The following is a 23408-nucleotide window of genomic DNA, read 5'->3' as shown; positions in this document are numbered from 1 at the left end:
ATCCTAAAGCATATTTTTTTATTCAAAATTCATCTTTTCTTTTGGCAAATACTATACCATATAAATACTAAAGCTTAAATAAATATGAAAGGATATTGTATGCCAGCATCTAAATAAATAGCAAACATATATGTTTATATCCATAATATGTATGCATAAAACACATTTCGGAAGCTTTTATTTCTTCTGGATTAAAAGTTTGGAAGCTTTTATTCCTACTCTTCAATTTTAAGTCAAGCCTCACTCTACTCCACATTTTTCACCATCTTGAGCAGTTGCTTTATTAAACATTAATCATTTTTTCATATTTTAAACTAGAACATCTCTTTTAAGAACAAATGTCCTTTTTTTATTCCAAAAAGTGAAAGTAAAAAGGTCCTGTCTGATGTTAAGCTCTGCTATTCTCAGTTTACTAAATCTTATATCAGATGTTAGGATCTAGAGACTTTTGGTTAGTCTTCAACAATGTCATTAACTAAAGTAACTAACCCTAACATTTAATAAACTAACCCTAAAACCCTAACATTTAATCCATAAACTAACCCTAACATTTAATCTCTAATTCATGGGTCTGATCTTTTTACTTCTCCCCAGAATAAAGCAGAGTTATTTTCAAAAAAATCTTACTCTAATTTGACTCTTGAATCTAATTAAATACTCTTCCTGCCAGTTAAACAGATAAAACTCATTGTTAAACATCCAAATCACCCTGGCTTCCAATGCTAAAGTTAATTCTCAATTAAACACTTCTACAGTTTGTGCTTCAGATAAGATTTTCATCATGATCTTAAAAAAGCGTTATCCAGAACTCTCTTCAATTTTTCACTTTTAAAAAGTGTTAAATAAGTGGTTCTAATTTTTCAAAACTCTAAAAAACTCATTGACCTCCTTAACTATCCTATGATTAGTCTTCACTCTATTATTAGTTTCTTTATATAATGGTTTTGAGATTATTAAATTATTTCTTTCTAACAGCAGTATTAAAGTTATTCTTGAAGGCCTACACTCTTCTTTATTTCAAGAAACTTTAAGGGTACCATAAGGTTCTATCTTTGCTTCTGTATTGTTTCTTATCTACAATAACAATCTACATGAAAATTTTACATCTAAAGTGGCTCTATTTGCTGACGACTCAACTCTATACTCTTGACCAAAAATCTTCACTTTTTGATTGCTTAGAACAAGAAGCCAATTTTTATCTGATCTCTCTTCTGTAGCAGCCTAAAGTTTGCAGTAGTTTATGGATTTAAATTCTAGACTTAAAATCCACGATTTTTGCTAGTCAACAAACTCATTTATTTAATGCAAACAAATATTGCAACATTGTTGGTATTCCTATACTGACGAATAACAACACTCTTACTCTCAGACGAAGTCTAAAAGCACATTGTAAATGTTGTAAACGTTAAATTAAACCTGCTTTATCTGCCAAGCTTGAGCCACTCTCCTATTGTTGTAAGGTTGCATTTCTTTCTTTTTTCTACAAATACCATCATGGTCAATGCTCAAACGAGCCATCATCTCTATTACGATAAACCAAAACTCATTCTTGCTTGGTTCTTATTCAACATTATTTTACTGTATCTGTCCCTTCATGTTGTAAAAACTTTTATTAATCCAGTTTTTTTCCTTGCACATTAAAAAAACCTGTATAACTCTTAGCCACCTTCATGTTTTTCTTTTTTATACAACCTACAGCTTTTTAAGTCTTCAGTTAACCGTTTCCTAGTATTTTAACTTATTCTCTATTTTAAAGTAACTTATACCTTAATAGTGGTTGCTCTCAATCTTGTTGGAAGTAAATTAGAGTTTCAAAATGTATGCCAGTATTTTATAAATAGTAAATGTAAGCATAAAATTGTAATAGATTAAGTATTATAAATTTTTTTCTAGTCCTGGCTATCAACTCCTGCTAAATCTTACAATTTGCCGGGGCTGAAAAAAGTTTTATTTTTAGCCGGGGACGGGGCCAAGGCCCCAGTCATTTACTATTTTCTAATGATGCTCTTTCTCTCCTAGACAAGGTTCAAAAACGTATTGTAAACATAGTTGGTAAACCCGGCCTATCTGCCAAACTTGAGACACTCTCCCATTGTTGTAAAGTTGTCTCTCTTTTTTTCCTTTTTTAAAATACTATCATGGCCGCTGCTCAAAGGAGCTACCATAGTTCCATCAACTAAAACTCATTCTCGCTTGACTCATCACTTAGCAAAGTCTCATTTTTTACTGTATCTGTTCCTGCAGGCTGTAAAAACTTTAGTCCGCCTAGTTTTTATTTCCTGCACTTCAACTCTTTGGAATTCTCTTCCATATTCATGTTTTCCTAACTCACACAACCTATAACTTTTCAAGTCTTCTGTCAACTGTTTCCTTGCTCTTTAACTTTATTCTCTTTTTTAATAGTAATTTCCAACTTAATAGTGAGTGGTTGCACCCTTGTTGGAAGTGAATCAGAATTAAAAAAAAAAACGATCTGCAGAATATATTGGATGATACATTAATAATACTAGAATTTAACATTTGCCATATATAATACAAACTTATGTATTCTAAATGGAATTGGATACTAAAAACACTTTTTGTAAAGAATTTACCACAAAATTGCAAACTTTTTAGGTTTTTAAGTTAACTGAAAGCAAAGAAAAGAGGTTAAGATCAGGAAAAGAATTGAAAAGATTGTAAGAACCAGCCTAAATATAATACAGTATTCTATACAAGGACAAACAATATATTTGTAGAGGTGGATGTCAGAGAATCAGGAATAAGAAAATTCCAAACACAATAAAAAGGCAACTTTAGCAAGTGCTAACTCTGTTTGTATATATTTTTGTGAAAGTTAATCTGAAAGTGGTAAAGTATAGTACTCAGAAAGATTGTTACCACAACATTGCAACAACTTTTTTTTGTTATTCACTTTCCCAAGGTCATTAATAAATTCTATGCACAAGTGTTACTGATACATATAGTCACTCACTGTCACACAGCAATCACTGTCTGCAAAACTTTTTAGAATATAGTCTTCTATATTTTAATTTTTTAAATATAGAACAAAAATGATTGAGGTTACTTTTAGTTAATAAAAAAATTATTTTTTAAAATCTTTAGTTATGTCAAAATTGTAACAAAATGATATAATAATTTATACAGGAGTGTATAAATATAATAAAACTGAATATATATATATATATATATATATATATAAATATATATATGAATAATAATAAAAATACAACTACTAAAAAAAAAAAAATCATACCCCAATGTTTTTATCACTGAGCCTTTCCTAAGATCCCAAAGCTACAAATAAAAAACTCAACTTAAAACCAACACTTATCATTTAGCACTACCAAGAATGAAAACATTTTTATGAAAAAATTCAGTTCAATAAAAGCTGCGCATGTGTGTGTGTGTGTGTGTGTGTGTGTGTGTGTGTGTGTGTGCGCTTGTACGTAAAAATATTTTTGTTTCTCAAATAATTATATTAAATTATTAGTAAAACAAAACAATAAACAAGGTATATTACAATCGAAATTTCTCAAACCAAATATATTGAAATCTCTAAAACCTTATATCATTAGTAATAAAATTCACCTTGATTGTTGATTGATAGACAGTAAAGATAACATTTCGTAAAGGAGAAAATTTGACAACGCCTACATCTCGTTTATGCTGATTTAATGACAAAATTTCTTCATTTTGTGTTAGATCCCATACTTTTGCTGTTCGATCTTTAAAAACAAAATAAATATAAAGTATAAAAACAAACAAATATGTATATATACTTTACAGCAGTTAATTGAATCAGCCTCTCTAAGATCTACCAGAAAGTTTGAAAAACCTTACTACAAACCTAATTTAAAATCATTACTACTTTACTAAAAGTCATAGTATAATTTAGGAAACCTTATATACACACACATATAAGGGTGTGTAGAAGTACTTATATACACACATATAAGGGTGTGTAGAAGTACTTATATACACACATATAAGGGTGTGAAGAAGTACTTATATACACACATATAAGGGTGTGTAGAAACACTTATATACACACACATATAAGGGTGCGTAGAAATATTTTAAAGATTAATAATAATAAGAATATTGCTGCATTTAATTAGATAACAAAGCTCAAGTCTCAAAAGAAATAAAATAAATATTTTATATAAAAATTAAAATAATAGCAACAAGATTGAGTCTAAGGCCAAAAATAGTTCTGTAGTGCTGTTATTAAAATATTTTTAACAAACTTTAACTTCTTCAAAAAATAAAAAAACACTTGTTTCTACTCATACGGCAAGATGGGGTGAGTAGAAACAGGTCTTTAAATTTATGTTTTTTTTGTCTTAAGAACCTATGCTAGATAAGTTGAATCAAGAAAATATTCTGTAAACTTAATTACACAAATATGATGAATAAAAAACTCAGGTTTAGACTTATATATACTATATACGATAATATAACAAAATAAAATTAGTTCATAAAAATAATAAAAAAAAACATTGCTGTTATATCTTTGAAATGATGTTTTTGAAACATAAGTTTGAACTCAGAATTGGAAAGGAAAAAATATTTTTATCATATCTTCTTTTGAGATCAAGGATTCTACTTCAGTCATTTTGAACTTATTAAATGACACTTGTTTTATAAATGTTCCAAAGAACCCATCATATCCAAGCGAGTTTACTACAAATGTATTTTCAAAAGTAAATTTTACCATAAATTTTGATTACTTATAAAGTCACCTGGGTTGTATCTCTGTATCACTGTATATATGTATGTATCTATATAGGTATCTATGTTTTAAGCAGCATCTTTTTGATGATGAATGAACTAATTTGTAGTTAGTTTACTAACTTTAATAACATAAATAATTTAGAAGGCTGAGGAGATATGCACAGTCACACACTTATCTGATGATGCATATAATATTTAGTTTTGACAACATGACCACAGCTCTTTGCATGTTTTAATAACTGGGGCACTTTAAAAATGCGCAGAAACAGAAAAATTAAAAAAAAAAAAATTCATAAACTATTTTTTCATAATTTTAATTCATAATCTTAACAAATGAGAAAATAAAATAATAAAACTACAAAAATCTTTTTGTTTATCAAGTTTTTAATTTAAAAGTTTATTTATCAAGTTATTTATCAAGTTTTTAATTTAAAAGTTAATAGAATTAAGAAAAGATCAAAGTTATTTAATTCAAACTTAATTACTTTGAAACTTAATTATTTAAAAACTTTAAAACTTTGGGATTTTCTATGCATCTTCAAAACATGCAAACTATCAAAACATGCAAACTGCCATGGGCAAGTTGTCAAAACAAGATTTTATACAAATGGTCAGATAAGGCATGCACACCTTACATTAGAAGTCTTGTAACAGTATCGGCAGTTGAAGTTTGCAGATCCACATCGCCACATTCTTCATTACTAACCATTTTTCCAGATTATTGACTTTTTTTTTCTTCCTTGTGGTAGAAGTACTGATTTGTGGTAGAAGTTTGTGGTAGAAGTACTGATTTGTGGTAGAAGTACTGATTGTGGTAGAAGTACTGATTTAATTTTAAAGCTACTGTCAAAGGTATTAGTCAGTTGCCAAGTTTCAATTTCTTAGATTTTGTCTATAGTACTTGTATCTGGAAGTATTGACAATAATTGAATGTGAATAACCTCAATGAAAAGTCAACTAGAATGAGTATTGATTGACAAAAGTCAACTAGAATGAGTATTGATTGACGAAAGTCAACTAGAATGAGTATTGATTGACTAAAGTCAACTAGAATGAGTATTGATTGACAAAAGTCAACTAGAATGAATATTGATTGATGAAACTAGAGATGATAGCTTCTAAATATAAATGTAAAAACTATATACAATTATAAAAAATATAATAACTATACACTATATGGTTGTTTTTTAGACAAAAAAAAAACAACCATAATTATTATAGTTACTTATAAACTAGAAAATACTTTCTTGGAACAATCACATGCATTAATATTGAAAAAAAGTTTTTTAATTCAATCTCATCTCAGATTTTATACACACTTTTACAGATGCAATATATAGACTTATATATATGCAATATATAGACTTTTACAAATGCAATAGATAAACTTTTCAAACATGTTTAATTCTTAACAGTTTTAGTATATGACATCAATGTGAACTTACAACAAAGGCTTTTGACAAAGATTTGCTTAGAAAATAAGTGTACGCATTTTTGGATTTGCATCCATATGAGAATAAAAGCTTTATTGTTAATCATTTTCAAATGGAAAACATCCCAAAATTTACTTTGTAAAATATACTAAAAAGAAAGGAGAACAACATAGGACCAAAAACAAAAGTTGGAAGTGGTCATAAAGCAAAAAAGATGTCTAAAAATCGGACAAAGCATCTTAAAAAATTGACTGATCAAAAGAATGGTATTTCCCAGCAGGGTCTTGCAAAATAATTTTTTTTTAAAATTCAACTTAGTTTCTCCGCGCAGCGGCCTTTTCGGCAAGGTTCGTGTTTCGGAGTTAAAGAGTTGAGAGAGGGTTGCACCACGAATAACAACTAAAAAATAAAAATAAAAAAAAAAAACACAAAAAAATGAGTAGCCTCCTCGACGGTAGTGGCCCCCCTCGGGCATTGGGGAGGTGAACAAACTAAAAAAAAAAAAAAAAAAAAAAAAACTTCCCAAGGCCATGAAGACCACTACAGTCAAGGAGGCTACTTTTAGTTATGGTTACAACCCTCTCTCAACTCTCTAACTCCAAAATACAAACTTTGACGAACAAGGCCGCTGCATGGAGAAAAAAGTTCATTGAATGTATCACAACTGTACATATGCAAAATTATCAATAAAAACACTTGTATTCATTATCGCAAAAAAACTAAAAGAACACTGTCGCAAAAAGCAGATGTTTGTTCAAAATGCTGAAGATCAGTTTCAATTTTACGGAAAAAAAAAATTGTTATTGACGTTGAATCATACTTTTATTTAGGCAACACCAATATTTATAGAAACACTGGATTCTACTCTTCTAACATTGGGTGTAGGGTATGATATGATGTAAGGTATGTATGGGGTATCATATGATGTATGGTATCATATGATGTATGAGGTATCATATGATGTAAGGTCTTATAACATGGGGTATGGGGTAGCACATGATGTAAGGTCAAAAATAAAAAACAAACTCGAGCCAAAATTACTCATTTGGATTGCATTCTCAACGGAAGAAATCTCTCAACATTACATGGCTTCATCGGGCCAGGTAGTCAATCAAAATGAGTATATTTTTGTCTTGTCAAATAAGAGATGTAATGTCTTGTCAAATTAGAGAAATTTATTGAACAATATTATAAAAATGACAGTATCATTTTCTGGCCTGATCTTGCTATATCACATTCATGTAAAGTACAATTGCAAAACCCTGCTAATGTGTCAGAATTACCACTGATTGAAGATTTTTGGTCTAAACTCAAAATGGTTGGTGTACAATAAAAATTGGCAAGCTGAAAATATAGATAAACTTAAAAACAGATCAAGTTTTCAATCAAGAAAACTGGCTTAAAATGGGTACATTTAGAAGTGTGAACATTGTTCGTCATCATGGCATGTAAAACTTATAATTTCATTTTATTTTACTATTTAGAATTTTTTTGCTATCATATTAAATTAATAAAATCGATCATTCCATGAAAAAGTTATATTATTTTTATTTTTATTTCATCAACAGATTCTTTCATTTCTTAAAATAAGATAAAAGTTGGTATTACCAACATTAAAAAAAAAAACTAAATAACTTGTCGTTTACATGAGGGGAATAATTTACATTTGGCTAACAGGAAATTTGCAATAAATGGCCAACATTGTGCATAGGCCTCAATGGTGCAGTGAACATAAAGTCTGGACTATGGTCCAATGGAGACAAGTTGTTTGGTCAGATAAACCTCTCTTTTTGGTTTTAGATTTGCATAAAGATTTTGCGTTTAAAGGTATAGTAATAAAAAGTACCACCATGAGTGTATTAAAGCCACTGTTAAGCATCAAAAGAAGATAAACATATGGGGAAGCTTTTCTGCACATACTACCGGAAGAATTCACAAGATTAACAGCATTATTGATCAAATACCAGTACAATGTGATCATGCAAATCCAAGTTACATGGAACTATTTACAGATGGTAACAATCTATTTCAATAAGATAATAATCCTAAGAACACTGGAAAACATAACAAAGTATTTATGTCAAAAAAAAAGAAGATGCTATCCTTGGGCTGGCGGCCTAGTCAACCACCTGATCTAAATCCAATTGGAAACCTATGGTCAATACCCAAAAATAAAATTAAAAAAAGAATGTTTAATAAATACACAATTAAAACAAGAAACAAACCTATTTAAGTTTGTCTCTTGTTTTAATTGAGCTAAAGAGGCATGGAACAGTTTAGAACCATTATTAATAAAATTTGTTGATAGTTTTCTTCAGGGAATTGAAACAATCAATGGTGCAAAAGTTGCTTTGAATAAGTACTAACTTGAAATAAAAGAAATGACTTAATAAGATAAAAACAATATATTTCTGCCCTTTTTTTGGCCAAATATGTATAACATACTGTATAAAATATAGGCTCATTCTGTATAAAATATAGGTCAATACCGTATAAATATAGGTCCATATTGTATAAAATTTAGGTCCATACTGTATTTAATATAAAGGCCCATACTGTATAAAATATAGCCCCATACTGTATATACCAACTAAAAACCAAACATTTAAATGCTGTTTTTCTGACCTTAAGAAATATTTTATTTGTTATTTCATTCACTTAATCATTGCAATTAATGTTGAATTTCAATGAAATTCAACATTATTAAATAAAGAAAAATAGATGTAAAGGAAAATTGTCAATCTTACATTTTTTTTCTTACGTCTTTTTTTTTTTTTAATGATTGCGTGGTATTTAAAGACATGGAGTGAATTAAGGATTGCAAATCGCAATCGGTTAAAGCCATTTAGCGATCTCAAAAGAATATTATACGAAGCAATCACAATTGTTGATTTTTATATTCCTGGATCAAAGTTTTATGAAAAAAAGTTTTATCATGTTTTATCATATTGTCAACACAAAATAACCTGGTCAGATGAATATTACCTTGGATTGTTTTTGCATCAGGTTGGGCAAAGCCAATTTTTAAAATTAAAGTTTTTTTATATTTTAAAATTAAGTTAAAAAAACATTAAAAAAAATTAATTAAAAGTAGAATTAGTGTATTTTTCAGACCCCAAATATCACCAAGATTGTTTTTAAAGTTTGTTTTATTTGTATATACTGAAGCTAATTAAAGTAGTTTTATTTTTTCTTCAAAAATTTACATAATCTGTTAAATTAGAGTTAATTTGCCACTTGTATGGAGCTCCAAAAAGTCTTAACACACCTTAATGAGCTCTAAAAAATCCAATCACAGAGCACCTAATCTTATCAAGAGCATTTAACAAAAAAGTTCATGCCTTCTTTTTTATCAATGCTGCTTATCTGGCAAGTGGCAGCATAAAACTGGCACCTCTTTGTTCTGAGCCAGAACTCAAACCACTGCGCCACAACTACTCTTACAACAACAGTATTATAACTGTTGTTGTGAGTAAGTTTATAATTACCACAAGACCTGAATTAAATTGACACCACTAAAAATTATATTTTAGTATGCTAAGAAACAGTTGATAGAGTTTTGTTTGCACATCACAATAGAGGTGGGATGCTTTGGGTAAAGAGCCAAGGAGGTTGTGAAAAGGAAAAACAGTTTCCATAAAACAAATCACCTAAAATAACAAGACCAGATAGATATCAAGAACAATTCTAGTAAAATATAAAAGTTTAGTTTTAAAGAGATTTTATCAAACTGTTAAAGATTGTTTGTTTTTACTACATTTTAAATTTAGTATTTTAAATAATTTCTTTATTTTCATGGTTTATTTTTGTATTTGCAATATTTTTTAAGGCTTATTACAAAACTTTTAACACAAATACTATTATCATAAAATAAATATAAGATACTAAAATTACACAAACCTTTAAAAAAAAATTAGTTAATTATAGTGGTTATTTATACAAAACTTATATTTGCTCTATATGTAACTTTGTTGCATACAAAGCCGTAGGAAAAAATATCAAAACCGTATTTTTTAGGCATCTCAAGGTATACTACTTTTTGTCCAAGACATCAAAAAACCTAAGAAAAGTGTTATATCATTTTAAAACTAAATATCTAGAATGATTTCTTTAATTTTGAAGTGTTTTAGCTCTACACTGTCAAAAATATATTCATCACTGTTGAACAAATATTTTCATCACTATTGAACAAATATTTTCAGCACACTAAAAAAAAATTTTCTATACCCTAAAAAATATTTTTATCACTGTTAAACAAATATTTTTATCACCATTGAACAAATATTACGCAGTTAAAGTTAATTGCATGACACACTGTGCTTAAAAAAAAAGTGAAGAGAAGAATTGGGATAGAGTATCAATATAAATAAAACTATAAGAAGGTAGACTCAAAATTTGTGTGAAATTTTTTTCATGAATATATGTTTGTGTTCTTAAATCATTTAAATCTGAGATGGAAAAATCTCAAGCACAAGTTGAATTAACCTGAATAACCCAAATAAAAAATAAAAAAAACATTTAACTCTAACCTTTAGAACCAGACACCATGAGATTATCTTGAACATCTAATGATAGTACTGCATTATTGTGACCAGTAGCAGTATACATACAAACTAATACTTCTGGCTTTCCTTGAGATACTTTAGATGGAAGAATCTGTCCACTATAAACCATGATAATTACTTATAAATTATTTAAATAAAAAATGTAAAACACACAAAATCATAAGATAAGATACATAATACATAAGACACACAAAATATAATACATAATACAAACAAAAAACTTACCATTAAAGTTTTTTGTGCGCAAAATTTTAACTCATATAATGCAAAAAATTGGAAAAAAATTATTTAACAATAAATTCAAGTAATTTAAGTACACCATGAAATTTTGCACAAGAATATGTGATGTTGCTATCGTGAATAATGGAAACTTTGATTATGGTGCGACAAAACGGTATTTATGGTGCGATAAAATGCTATTTATGGTGCGACAAAATGATATTTGTGGTGCGACAAAACGCTTTTAAATTGCTTTTAAAGTTATACTTAGTTTAATAGTCATAAAAATTTAATGTTTTTAAACTATTTCAAATTTTCTATTATATTTTAAAAATTATATAAATATTATTTAAACATTTTAACTATATTTTAAATATCATATAAATACTATTTAAATTTTACTATGTTTTAAATATCATATAAATTTATACTAATATATATTTAAATTTTATCTTACATATAATTAATTTAACAAACATATATTTTTAAAAGATATAAACTATCATTATTATTTTAAAATTTAAATTTTAAAATTAGCTACAAATGCACAAAAGATTTTATTTATAGTGTGCATAAAGTGCATTTATATTTTATTTTAAAGGGTAACTTACAGGTCAGGGTCACCCTCTGTGGGTAGATTGCTTGTTAGTCTTTTAAAAACATCATTTGATTCTGATTCCAAGCTGGCGAAAATAATAAGCAGAGAATGTTAGGTAAAAATGGTAGCCATGAAAAAAACTGTAAGATATAAATTATTGGATTGGAAATTTTGAAATTTATTTTAGTTTTTATTTTTGGAGTTTAAATAATTGCTTTTATCATTTGTCATTTTTCAGTAGATATAAAGTTGTTTTCAAAAATATTTAAAATAAAAATGACTTACAGACTTGATGGCGTTGCATCTCCAACAATTTTTCTTTCATTGATGGGTGAACCACGAGTTGAGGATGGCCTTTTGGCAACAGCAGCTTTCAAATTACTCGTTGATGATGATTTCACAAAAGGGCGAGCAGATTTTGATATTTTTGTGTTTCTTGAAAAATTCCCAACAGAACTAAAATCATCATCAATACTTTCTGATAGTGAGCCAGATCGCATTTGCGAATTTAATTGAGTTGGAGCTGGCGGAGGAGGCATCTTTTTTTTATCTTTTAATGACTTTTCTAATTCAACAAGTTTTTGTAAAGTCTTTTCATCTAATTGAAAAGTTTCTGCTATTTCTTTTTTTCTATCTATAGTTTGTATGTTTTCTTTATTTTCTTCTGTATCATTTTTATTCTCCTGTTTCTTTTCTTTGGGATGTAATAGTTCCTCTGGTAAAGCAGTTTTTCTACGAGACTAATTATGCGTGTGTTTTAAAATATAAAATGAAAAAAAAAAAAAAAAAAAATTAAAAATAAAACAAAAAGACCAAAAAATATAAATCATACTTTTCGTGTAGTTGGTACATTAAAGTCAGGTAAAGGTTCTTCTCTAGAAAACAAAAAATTTAAATGTTTTTACTTTAATATTTTAAATATTCAGTAAGTTTAATGAGTATAAAAAACAAATAAATGAACTTGACACAAATAAAACAAACAATTGTTTTTACTTCAATATATATTTTTTAACATTAAATGTGGATGGTAAAAAACCTCCAGTGTTATGTAAGCAATAGTGCTTCTTTTTTATGCTACAAGTTACATGTTACATAAAATTTTTGTCAGGAAAACATGAAGACAGATTTCCGAAGCACTGAAGATCACATCCTAAAAATAAATATGACCACATCCTAAAACTACCCATTACACATGAGCAAAGTGCAAATAATATAGAAAACTTTACTAATTGATGTCTCCTAGAAAAAAAAGAGCAAACTTAGTAAATTCTGGTTGAATGTTGAAAATATTAAAATGTTGCTTGCTTTTTTTGGGGGTGTTTTTAAGGTGCTCCGAGAAGTTCTTAGGGTCTTATCACAGAGCACTGTGGAAGAGCATTTAACTAGAAAGTTCAAGCTTCCTTCCTTACTAATGTTGCTTATTGGGTTAGAGCTGGTGCCGAATCTTTGACCTCTTGGTTCTGAGCCAGAACTCTATCCACTGGGTCACGACTGCAAATGTTGAAAACTTTTAAGCTTGATTTGTATGTTTAATCCTGGATTTGCAAACATGGTTTGGATGGACCCAAGGGACTGACGTAATTGATGAAGTCCAACATACAACAATAATATGATTGATTATCTATATAATTACTTTAAAGTACCCCATATTTATGCTGGGTAGGGATGTGGAGTCCCAAAAAGGACTCCGGATTTGAAAGTCACAAAAAGATTACTTCATCCTAGTTTTTGTTATCCAGGAGCTCTAAAAATATAAATAAGTTTATGGACTACTGATAGGAAAAAAATTTAGACTTTTAGGTTAGAGGAACAATCATTTTTTGAACCCGGAGTCCGTAGTTATAATGGCGGCAAGGACTCCGGGCTTAAATACAATAAGTTTCAAGTCATTAAATCTCATGAATTTTTTTCTTATAGCAGATCATAAGTCAACAAACATGTTTAGAGCTACTGGACGCTACAGATATGGAAAAAGTAGAGATATAAAGCCAGAGTCCTTTTGGAACTCTGCATCCCTGATGCTGGGGTAGATAAATCAAATGTTTTAAATAACTGGAAAAGATTATGGATTTTTGTTAATTCTCATTTTTTTAAATGGTATTAACAAAGTAAATGAAAACTTGTTGTTTGAGTTGTTGTTTTCAATTTCTGGTTCAACCTCAACCTTTCCAGTATATTGAGACTAAGTTGATCTGACAGAAAATTTATACTCAGACATATTGTTGTGTATTGCCGGTAAAAACAAGTTATGATTTTAAGCAAGATATATAAAAAGTAATATTATAAAAAAACTTCAATATCTTGCAAATTGGTCAAAAATAAAAGTTTAATGAACATTTTTAAGTATTCATTTACTTTCAATATCTATTCATTCATTTTTAATCCCAAATGATGTAGATCTTAGTAATTATAAATCAGATGAAGAACCAAACTGAGATGACAAAATCTATTCTTTAGTTTATTAAAATACAGGTTACTTAGATTAATACTGTCCCAAAGTTTAATTTCTTTTTTAAAAACTATAAAAACACTTAACCATCATTGTTTTTGCTTAAGAATCAACAAGTCTGTATAAAAATAAAATTTATGAAAAACTTATTAATTTAAACCAAGCCTACTACAGCTTCATCAAAAGATAATGTGTAATGAAACATGAATAAAGAAAAATGCTGACTTTGAATGGGGACAACTCCTGATAAAATCAATACAAATAGAAATTACTTTTAAAATAGCGCTTGCCATCCTCATAATTAACCTTTAGCCATTATCAATTTTATTGTGCGCTCACAGTAGATTACAAATGAAGAAGTATGTGTGTTGTTAGCAAGCATAAAGATTTGCATAAAGACTTTTAGAAACATTTGTAGAAACATTTATAGAAATTTAAACCAAGGCATAAAAAAGTCTGTTAAAACATAATAGCTATTAAATTGATATACACCAGGTAAAAAATATTTAAATATTGTTTAACATTTAATAAAACATAAATATAAAACAGAGAAAAAAAAATCTATACATATCATCAGCATCTAGAATATCTCCTCCATGTTCAAGATTACAAGCGTGTTGAAGTAACTGCTGTTGTACCTCACAATGTTTTTCCATGGCTTCTAATTTAATTTGAATTTCTTTATATGCTGCATCTTTGTTTGCTAATTCCTGCGCCTACAAGTATTGTTTTTTTTTTTTTAACTAAACTTATTTTAATTAATTAAAATTATATTTCATATAATTATTATACAATTATTATATAATTATAACAAATAATAATTGCGTTTACTAATGTAAATATCTAACAAAAATATTTTAGATTTTAACTTTTTTCCCGCAAAATTTATCAACTTAAATAACAAACATTCAAAACATGAAAACCTGATAAACATTTTATTGGTTTGACTCGATTAACATTTTATTGGATTGACTTGATGAACATTTTAATGGTTAGACTTGATTACATTTTATTGAATTGGTTTGATTAATATTTTATCTGTTTGACTTGATTAATATTTTATTGGATCGGTTTGATCATATTATATTGATTTGAAATTTTATAAAAAATGAATGCTATAAATTTAAAATTTGTTAAATTTAAAACATTAATTTTTTTTATTGATATAATTGATGATGTAATGACAAGTTATTAAAATTAAATTCTATTAACACTTATTACTACAGTGCATATGTGCTCTAAGTGCTGTGTGACATCTTATGTACACTACTCTAAGTGCTGTGTGACATCTTATGTGCACTACTCTAAGTGCTGTGTGACATCAGCAATTAAAGAAAAATCTTCTTACAGCTGGGTTAAATTTACAATGGCGTCTATTACTTCTTGTTTGAGGATTAATTTTACAATGGCTATTACTTCTTGTTTGACGATTAAAGGAAGAACACAGGAAAGACACATAATTATGTAAACATCGTAGAATATCACAAAACTAAACAAATGTACACTGTATTTTTTTTTTTAAAGTTTATTGAAAATACAGGAACTAAAAAATTATTTTTTTTAACCAAATTTCGTTGAAGAGGTTGTTGTTAAAATTTTATAATTAGATTTAAAATTTTTAAATTAAAGTTTAATTTTAATTAAATTTTTATAATTTTAACTAACAATATAACTTATAAGATCTATTTTTTAATTTTTTAGTTTTAATAATTAATATTTTTAGGAATTAAAGATTCATTATTATATTATACAACTTATATTAAACATAAAAAATGGATTACCATTTCAACAGACTTGCTATAAAAATGTTCCAATAAATACTTAGATTCCGTTAACGTGCATGTGTTGATGACATCTGCAGTATTAATTCCTTCTCCTTCATCCTTCATAAAAATTTAAATTAATTCAACTAATTTATTATATATATATATATATATATATATATATATATATATAAACACGCATATATATATGTGTATATATATGTATATAAATATATATACACATATATAAATACATACACACATACATATATATATATATATATATATATATATATATATATATATATATATATAAATATATATATACACATATATAAATACATACACACATACATATATATATATATAAAAATATATAAAAAACAAAAACAATTCTTAAATAAGGAAACAAAATTGTAACGAAATATCAAGTTTATTTAAATAAACTTGATATTTATTATATAATAAAAGTAAATTAAAAAAAAAATTTTATAAAATTATTTTATTCTTTATTTTGGAGTCGTTGAAAAATCTTTTATAATGATTTAACAACAATTGAAAGTTTTGATATGCAATTTATTCAATTTTTATCGATCCATATAATTAAGAAACTAATTTGCTAGAACTATAAGAAATTTGGTTAATTTTTTTTCTTACGTTTGTTACATTTATTCGTTTTTATGTCTTTTCGCTTTTAAAAAGTTTTTGCTATATTTGACGCTTTTTTTCAATACTTTTATAACGGGAAAATAAAAAAATAAATTGTTATTTACTTGTAAAAAATATTATTTGATTAATAAATTTTGTTAATGACGAAGCAAAGTGAAATAAAAGAAAGAACTTCTTTAATAAATGTATTTACCACATTTGATGCATATATGAAATTGCTACTGTTATATTACCCAATTTCTCTGTTTAAAAAATTTATTTAAAAACTTAAACAAAAGTTTTAAATAGGCTCCTATAATTTCGTTAAGAAAGCTCAGTAAATTAACAATGCACTAGCCCACAAAATTTTGCAGCATCGTTTCATTTTTTTACATTAAAAACTTGTTAAAATTTTTTTTTTTACAAATAAATAGCAATTAGTTTTCTAGCTTTCCTGTCCATTGATATAAACAGTAAAGTTTAGCAAAGACATTTGAAAAACAAATTTAAAAAGCGTTTTATATTTTGTTTTTTTTTCTTAGTAAATAAGTTTAGCTTTTTGCTAAAAATTGTTGAATATAAATTGTCCGTGTTTCTAGCTCAATTTTTAAAGTATTTCCTTTATATATCGACTGAAAAAAGTTGCGAAGAAATTTTAAATCAAAAAATATTTTTATTTTTGTTATATTCTTATCTACTTTTTTCCTCAACTTCTATCAATTTTGGAAAATAACAAACGCTCTAAAAATAAGAAAACAAAAACAGTAAATATTTAGGTATATAATTTTTTTGACAACAATTTTCTTTTTTTTATTAATAATTTTTTTTTTGGTTATTTTATTTAGATTTTTTATTTTGTATAGTCTTTGGTTCTTTTCTTTGAGTATTACTGATTTATTCTCTAGTTTCTTGTAGCTTTATTTTGCAGCGAATTTTTAAAAAGATGACTATATAAAAACTTAGTCAAGTTGTCTAAAAAAATTACTTTAAGCGTGGACCTACAAGTCATAATTAAATATGTAATAAAAATGTATAATAAAAATACAAAATTAAACACATAAGTTACTATGTAAATAAATTAAATACATAAATTATTAAGTTTACTTATTACTTTATTAAACAAAGTAACAAATTAATTATAATGTTTACAATAAACCCATTTTACTTAAATTATCAAAGAATATTATACATAATTACATTTATATAAATATGTATTTTTTTATAAATCTTTTCAAACTTTTTCTAGTATTAATTTTATCAACATTTTTAGTGTGAAAACAAACATTACATAACAACTCAAATTTAATAGTGTAATAAAAAGTACTGCTTTCTATATGCATCAAAATAACTATTATGTTAAAATTTTTATAAAATAAATTTAAAAGGGGTTTTAAAAGCTAAAATATATGTTTGAAATTTATAAAAACCATCAGACAAAAAGTAAATACTAAACTATAAATTTAAATTAATAACTAACGGGTGGTTATTAATTATCCAGACTAACTTTAACTTGCTTTTAAATGCCGCAAGCTGAACTTTTTTTTTCATTTTTATATCCATTTTAAAGCTAATTTAATTCTCTATTAGTTAATTTACTTGTTTTTAGATAATTAATAAAAATTAAGTTAATAATATGTCCAAGTAAGAAGAGATAAGAAAAATGGATTTAGGAGTTCTATTTGAATAGTAAATTGCAACGTAAAAATTTCACAATAGGTCACTTCACATTGTTGAACAAATTCCAAGAAACACTTTTTTAATATAATTAAACATGCTGAGAATGATTTTGGACACAAAAGAGTACAAGGAAATGGTCGTGTAGCCAAAATCATGACCCCCCAAGGTGATCAAGCGTCTGAGAACCATACTTGACCAAGGTGACTGAGCATCGATGAGGCAGGCTGGTCAAAAATTTGGGTGCAGTCATTTACATATCATTAAAACTCTTGCCAAGTACACTGGCATTAAAAATTTATCCAAATTAGGGTATACATGTTTGACAAGAGAGCCAGAAAAAAAACCAGCATTGATCGTCTTAATCGTAATTTTCAAGGAAAATTGGTCATCCTTGACATCCTTCACGCTGTCGCACTCAATGATTAACGGGAACAGCACCTACTAATTTAGCGACAGAGAAAAGAATGCAATAAGCGTTAAATATCTCAAAAAGCGCAAATTCAAACCTGAGCTGCTTGTCTGGCTGGCCACTTCTGACGAAGGTATTTCCAAGCTATTTTTTGTCCCCAGCGGCGTTGCAGTCAATAAAGCCATCTACGAAATGGGTTGTATTAAGGGAGGATTAGTGCCATTCATCAACGTTCATCATGCCGATGGTAATTATGTATTTTGTCCGGACCTGATCTCCCCGCACTATGCCAAAACTGAAACCAACTGCTATGAGACTCATAACATCAATTTTGTCAAAAAAATTGAAAATCTGCCAGCCATACCGGAGTGTCGGCCTCCTTGGGATATTTTGAAAGGCAAAGGATGATGTATGAGGGCAACTACAAACTAGAGTAAAGATTTTCACTTTTTGGGTCATCTCGTTTTAGAGTTGGCCGAATCCAAAGAAACAGACTGGTTGAAGACAAGCTTAATTAAAATAAATAACTAAAAACTCATTTAATAATATTTTTATTTAATGTCTACCTTAAAAACTTTGGGAGTAAATGCCCTTGAATGTCTGTCTGGATTTTAAGTAACCACCTGTTTATTGCAACATTTTAATATAAATGATAAAAACCAGGCTACTTAACTCAAAAAAATTTAATGCTTCGACGTCTTTTAAAAAATGAATCAACTCAAAAAAATGATGTATTTTATCAAAGCTGTGTGATCAACTTTAATTTTGTTTTGTAGAAAAAATAAAAAGTTCAAAAAATAAAGTTTATATACAATACTAAATTTATTAATAACTTAATAAATGATTAGAAAATAAATGCACATAAAATATATATCAAACAAAATGACTGCTAGATGTCATTTTTTACCGGACAATGTCCGATGCTAATTTCAAGCCCTGTATGTATATATATATACAGGATTGTTACATTTAAAGTAAAATTACTGGCTTTAAGGTAACAAGCAAAAGACATATTCAAGATATTTAAAATATGTATGAATATGCATAACTACGTTTCTTAAACATATTTTACATGTCTTGTGCCCACTGGGAAATTAAATGTAAAAAGTGCTGAACCAAAATACTCAGACATAAGTGAAAAAGCTGTTCAAAGTACTTTGAACAATTTATGTAACAGATTTTAATTTTTTTTTTATAAAGTCATTTAAAATGAATATATAATAAATGGTTGGTGTGAAAAAGACTTAACATGACCCGTAAAATAAGGGTCACGGTAAGTTCATTATTCCACATATTTTTAAGTTTATTTCCACACGCTTTTTAAACTTTTTATACAATATATATGTGTATATATATATATATATATATATATATATATATATATATATATATATATATATATATATATATATATATATATATATATATATATATATATATATATATATATATATTATAATAATAATTTTTCTACTGCTTATTAAAAATATTAAAGTAAGGAATAAGTATAGAAATGGTAATAGAAATCTTTAGTTACTAAGTAAAAAGTACGTTACAAAAGTCAATAAATCCCACATTAACACATGAAAAATAAGTTTTTAAATCATTATCTGCTTCACTTGCTGAGTTTGCACTTGCATTGCGCCACTGTTTTTAGCCAGCTGCTGATATCAAATTATGTTTTCCAGGAATTCCAGGCCAATTCTTTTTTGTTTGTTGTCTTTGATCAAAACTTAAATTTTGGATAAATAATTTCTGTTGCAATTCTGCATTCATGATGTACTAATTAAATCTGCAATACATGGCATCATTCATGCTTACGACCACTGGCTTGCAGCACTGAACTGATCTGTTGCGATGAAGGAACTGTATTTTCTTGTTCAAAGTAACTATAATTGGCAGCATGTATGCCTAATTTCACACTGCACTAACTCTTTTAATTCAAATTACTTTTTTCTACTGACTCTTTTAAGTCAAATTAAATGCTTGACTCAGTTATCAGTTTATCAGTTGTAATCTTTGTGATTTTATCTTAAATACCTAATTCTGTTCTAGGATAGCTGCTAATTGTTTAGTTCAAGCGTCAACATGCCAGTACTGCTGATTCTTTTTTTAAATTTAACACTTCAATCCAATGTACAATATATCAATTGTCATACATTGATGATATCAAGGTATGAACAATGATGAGCTGACCAACAGTCAGTAGTAGATGCAACAAAATGCTGTTTTTGTAACAACTGGTAAGTTTCTAGTAAGTTTTTATCTTTTATATATATATATATATATATATATATATATATATATATATATATATATATATATATATATATATATATATATATATATATTGTTCGCTAGTTAGTTTCATGACTGTTTTTCAACAGATGAGTATTCGGTTTGATGCAAGTGCAGTTATCAATTTTATAAAATCAATCTTCTCAGTAGTGCTGAAAGGCTGCAGGTCAGCTATAATCAACAACAGATTCATCTAAAGTTGCTTGAGATGCAACTTTAGAGTTTCTCATAAAATATATATGTATATATATTTGTACACACACACACACACACACACACACACACACACACACACACACACACACACACACACACACACACACACACACACACACACACACACGCTTATATCAAACATAATTGTCATTCAAACTTTTTTAACAAATAATTTTACATAAATGCCATTCAAAAGTTAATGTGACTTTTTTAAAAATTAATTACTTCTTTTATCTTACCGCTCATAGAATAAATAAAAATAAAATAAAATAAGTTAAAAAATGATAAAAAGTCGCTTAACTGAAATTGCTTACTGCTAATGTAAAATCGCTTAAGGTGTATCTAAATCGCTCTATGCGTAACGCTTTAAAACAAGGCCTGTATGTATATATACAAACATACATAGTGTGTGTGTGTGTGTGTGTGTGTGTGTATATATATATATATATATATATATATATATATATATATATATATATATATATATATATATATATATACATACATGCATACATATATATACACCAGGGGTTATTCTAGGCCATTTTCGACAGTGCTGATTGTATTCGGATACTGCCCAAATTCAGAAATTAAGGACCTTTTTTTTTTGTTTTTAAATGGCAAATATTTTTTTTTTTTTTTTTGCGAAAAAATGCCTACATACGGCAAATTTCCTTATGGAAAGCCGTCTGCACAGGAGGTACTGCAGCCCAAATTATTTTCCTAGAATGGCTCCTGTATACATACAAAACTATTTTATTCCATGGTATGACTCACATTCTAGTAAGCCTCTTCCTTTATAATCCTTTATATTAAGTTTCCTTTACAAACTTTCATATATGTATGTGTGTGTATATGTATATAAATTTTAATTATTCACCTCCCCAAGGCCGAGAAGGCCACTACAGTTAAGGAGGCTACTTTTTGTGGTTACAACCCTCTCTCAATTCTATAACTCTTTACTATAACTTAAAATATAAAACAACAAAACCAGAAAAAAGGCAAAAGTATTGTGCATCATAACATACATGGATTTATGAGATGTTAAGTATTATCTACCTATAATACTTTTGATACTTTTTATTAAATAACATCTTAATTTCAACATTTTAAAAACTAATCACAAAAAAATAACCAACAAAATATTTTGTGTCAATAATATAGATTTAATTAAGTTAAATATATAAAATAACTGTACATAACAAATATATTATAAAATGCAATAAAATATGCAATAATATATATAAACTATATGTTATATATCACTCAATAAATCTTAAAAGTTAAATAAACAAAACTTTTACCTTTTTTTAATTTTTAAAGAAATTAAATATCAAAAAAGTATAATTTAAATTTATATTAAAACTAAAAATTATTTGAAAAAAAATTTTCTAAATCATAAAATGCCATGTATAAAAATGTAATGTACCTCCATTCCCATTATTGTTCCTTGGCTCTCTGTTACATGCTCTTGGATATAATCAAGATGAGCTTCTAAACCTTCCAGTTGACTGTTTAAATCTTTTATGTCTTCCTAAAAAAAATTAGCTAACATATTTAAATATATATAAATATATACACACATTTATAAATATATAATATTACATATTGACCTAAGCAATATGGCACAATACTGTACATACATCGACTGACTAACTAGAACTTTTAATAAAAAATGTGCCTGCCCTAGCTTGCATATTTTACCTATTTCAGTTGATGAGTGTACACTCTGCAGTCAATAAAACAAAAATAATAAAAAACAAAACAATTAAAATTGAAAAATAAAAACAGTAAAAAGCATAAAAAACAAAAACAAAAACATTCTGCATTAAAAAAAAAAAGATTTAAAGAAAAATTAAAAAAACGTTAAGAAAAGATCCAAATCAAATAAATTTTAGTTTTTGCAGTAACTTAAGAAATGTTTCATTTGCAATTAATTTAACAGATTTGGCTTTTAGATAAAACAGAAATGTTGGACCAAAGTCAGAATAATTAAAAGTGATGTAACTGTCAATGAATTTCACTACAAATTTCAAATCAAATTGTTCAAGCCAAATTGCTGCCAAACCAACAAGTTTAACCTGTTTTTCTTTACAATATAAGAGTTGCTTTTGTTTACAATGTAAGAGTTGTAAAGCTTACAACAATACTGATGATCCAAAAAGGTTTCAACATTTTGACAAAAAGGATGAATTCATTTTTAAATTGAAAGGATTATATATTTTGAATTAGTTTTATTTAACTTTTAATTCCTTCATCATCAATCCCCTAAAGATTTTTAATTATATGATCAAGAGCTTTTATAATTAACATTAGTTTTTATTTGTTTGCAAATGTACAAAACTGAGTCTACATAATATATTCTTTAATTTTCATCATCTCAAGCAAGTAGTATT

The 23408-nt window shown here is 27.1% G+C and overlaps 1 protein-coding gene across 2 annotated transcripts in view; it reads right to left on the bottom strand.

The window, feature by feature from the left end:
• The window catches only part of LOC136071790 (kinesin-like protein KIF21A), an 89493-nt gene that overhangs the window by 17709 nt on the left and 48376 nt on the right, over positions 1-23408 (bottom strand). The window contains exons 19-27 of one of the 2 annotated variants that reach the window (XM_065797081.1): positions 22442-22546; positions 15783-15884; positions 14569-14717; positions 12385-12427; positions 11838-12292; positions 11566-11637; positions 10700-10833; positions 3592-3728; positions 3257-3297 (exon numbers count right to left, since the gene is read on the bottom strand). In XM_065797081.1, the coding sequence (XP_065653153.1) occupies positions 3257-3297; positions 3592-3728; positions 10700-10833; positions 11566-11637; positions 11838-12292; positions 12385-12427; positions 14569-14717; positions 15783-15884; positions 22442-22546 (1238 nt within the window). The remainder of the gene's footprint in view (positions 1-3256; positions 3298-3591; positions 3729-10699; positions 10834-11565; positions 11638-11837; positions 12293-12384; positions 12428-14568; positions 14718-15782; positions 15885-22441; positions 22547-23408) is intronic. The other variant, XM_065797082.1, reaches the window with a different exon arrangement.

This window comes from Hydra vulgaris, chromosome 05 (genome assembly GCF_038396675.1).
Source record: "Hydra vulgaris chromosome 05, alternate assembly HydraT2T_AEP".
NCBI lineage: Eukaryota > Metazoa > Cnidaria > Hydrozoa > Anthoathecata > Hydridae > Hydra > Hydra vulgaris.
The sequence above is the reverse complement of the archived record's forward strand: the minus strand, read 5'-3'. Positions and strand labels throughout refer to the sequence as shown.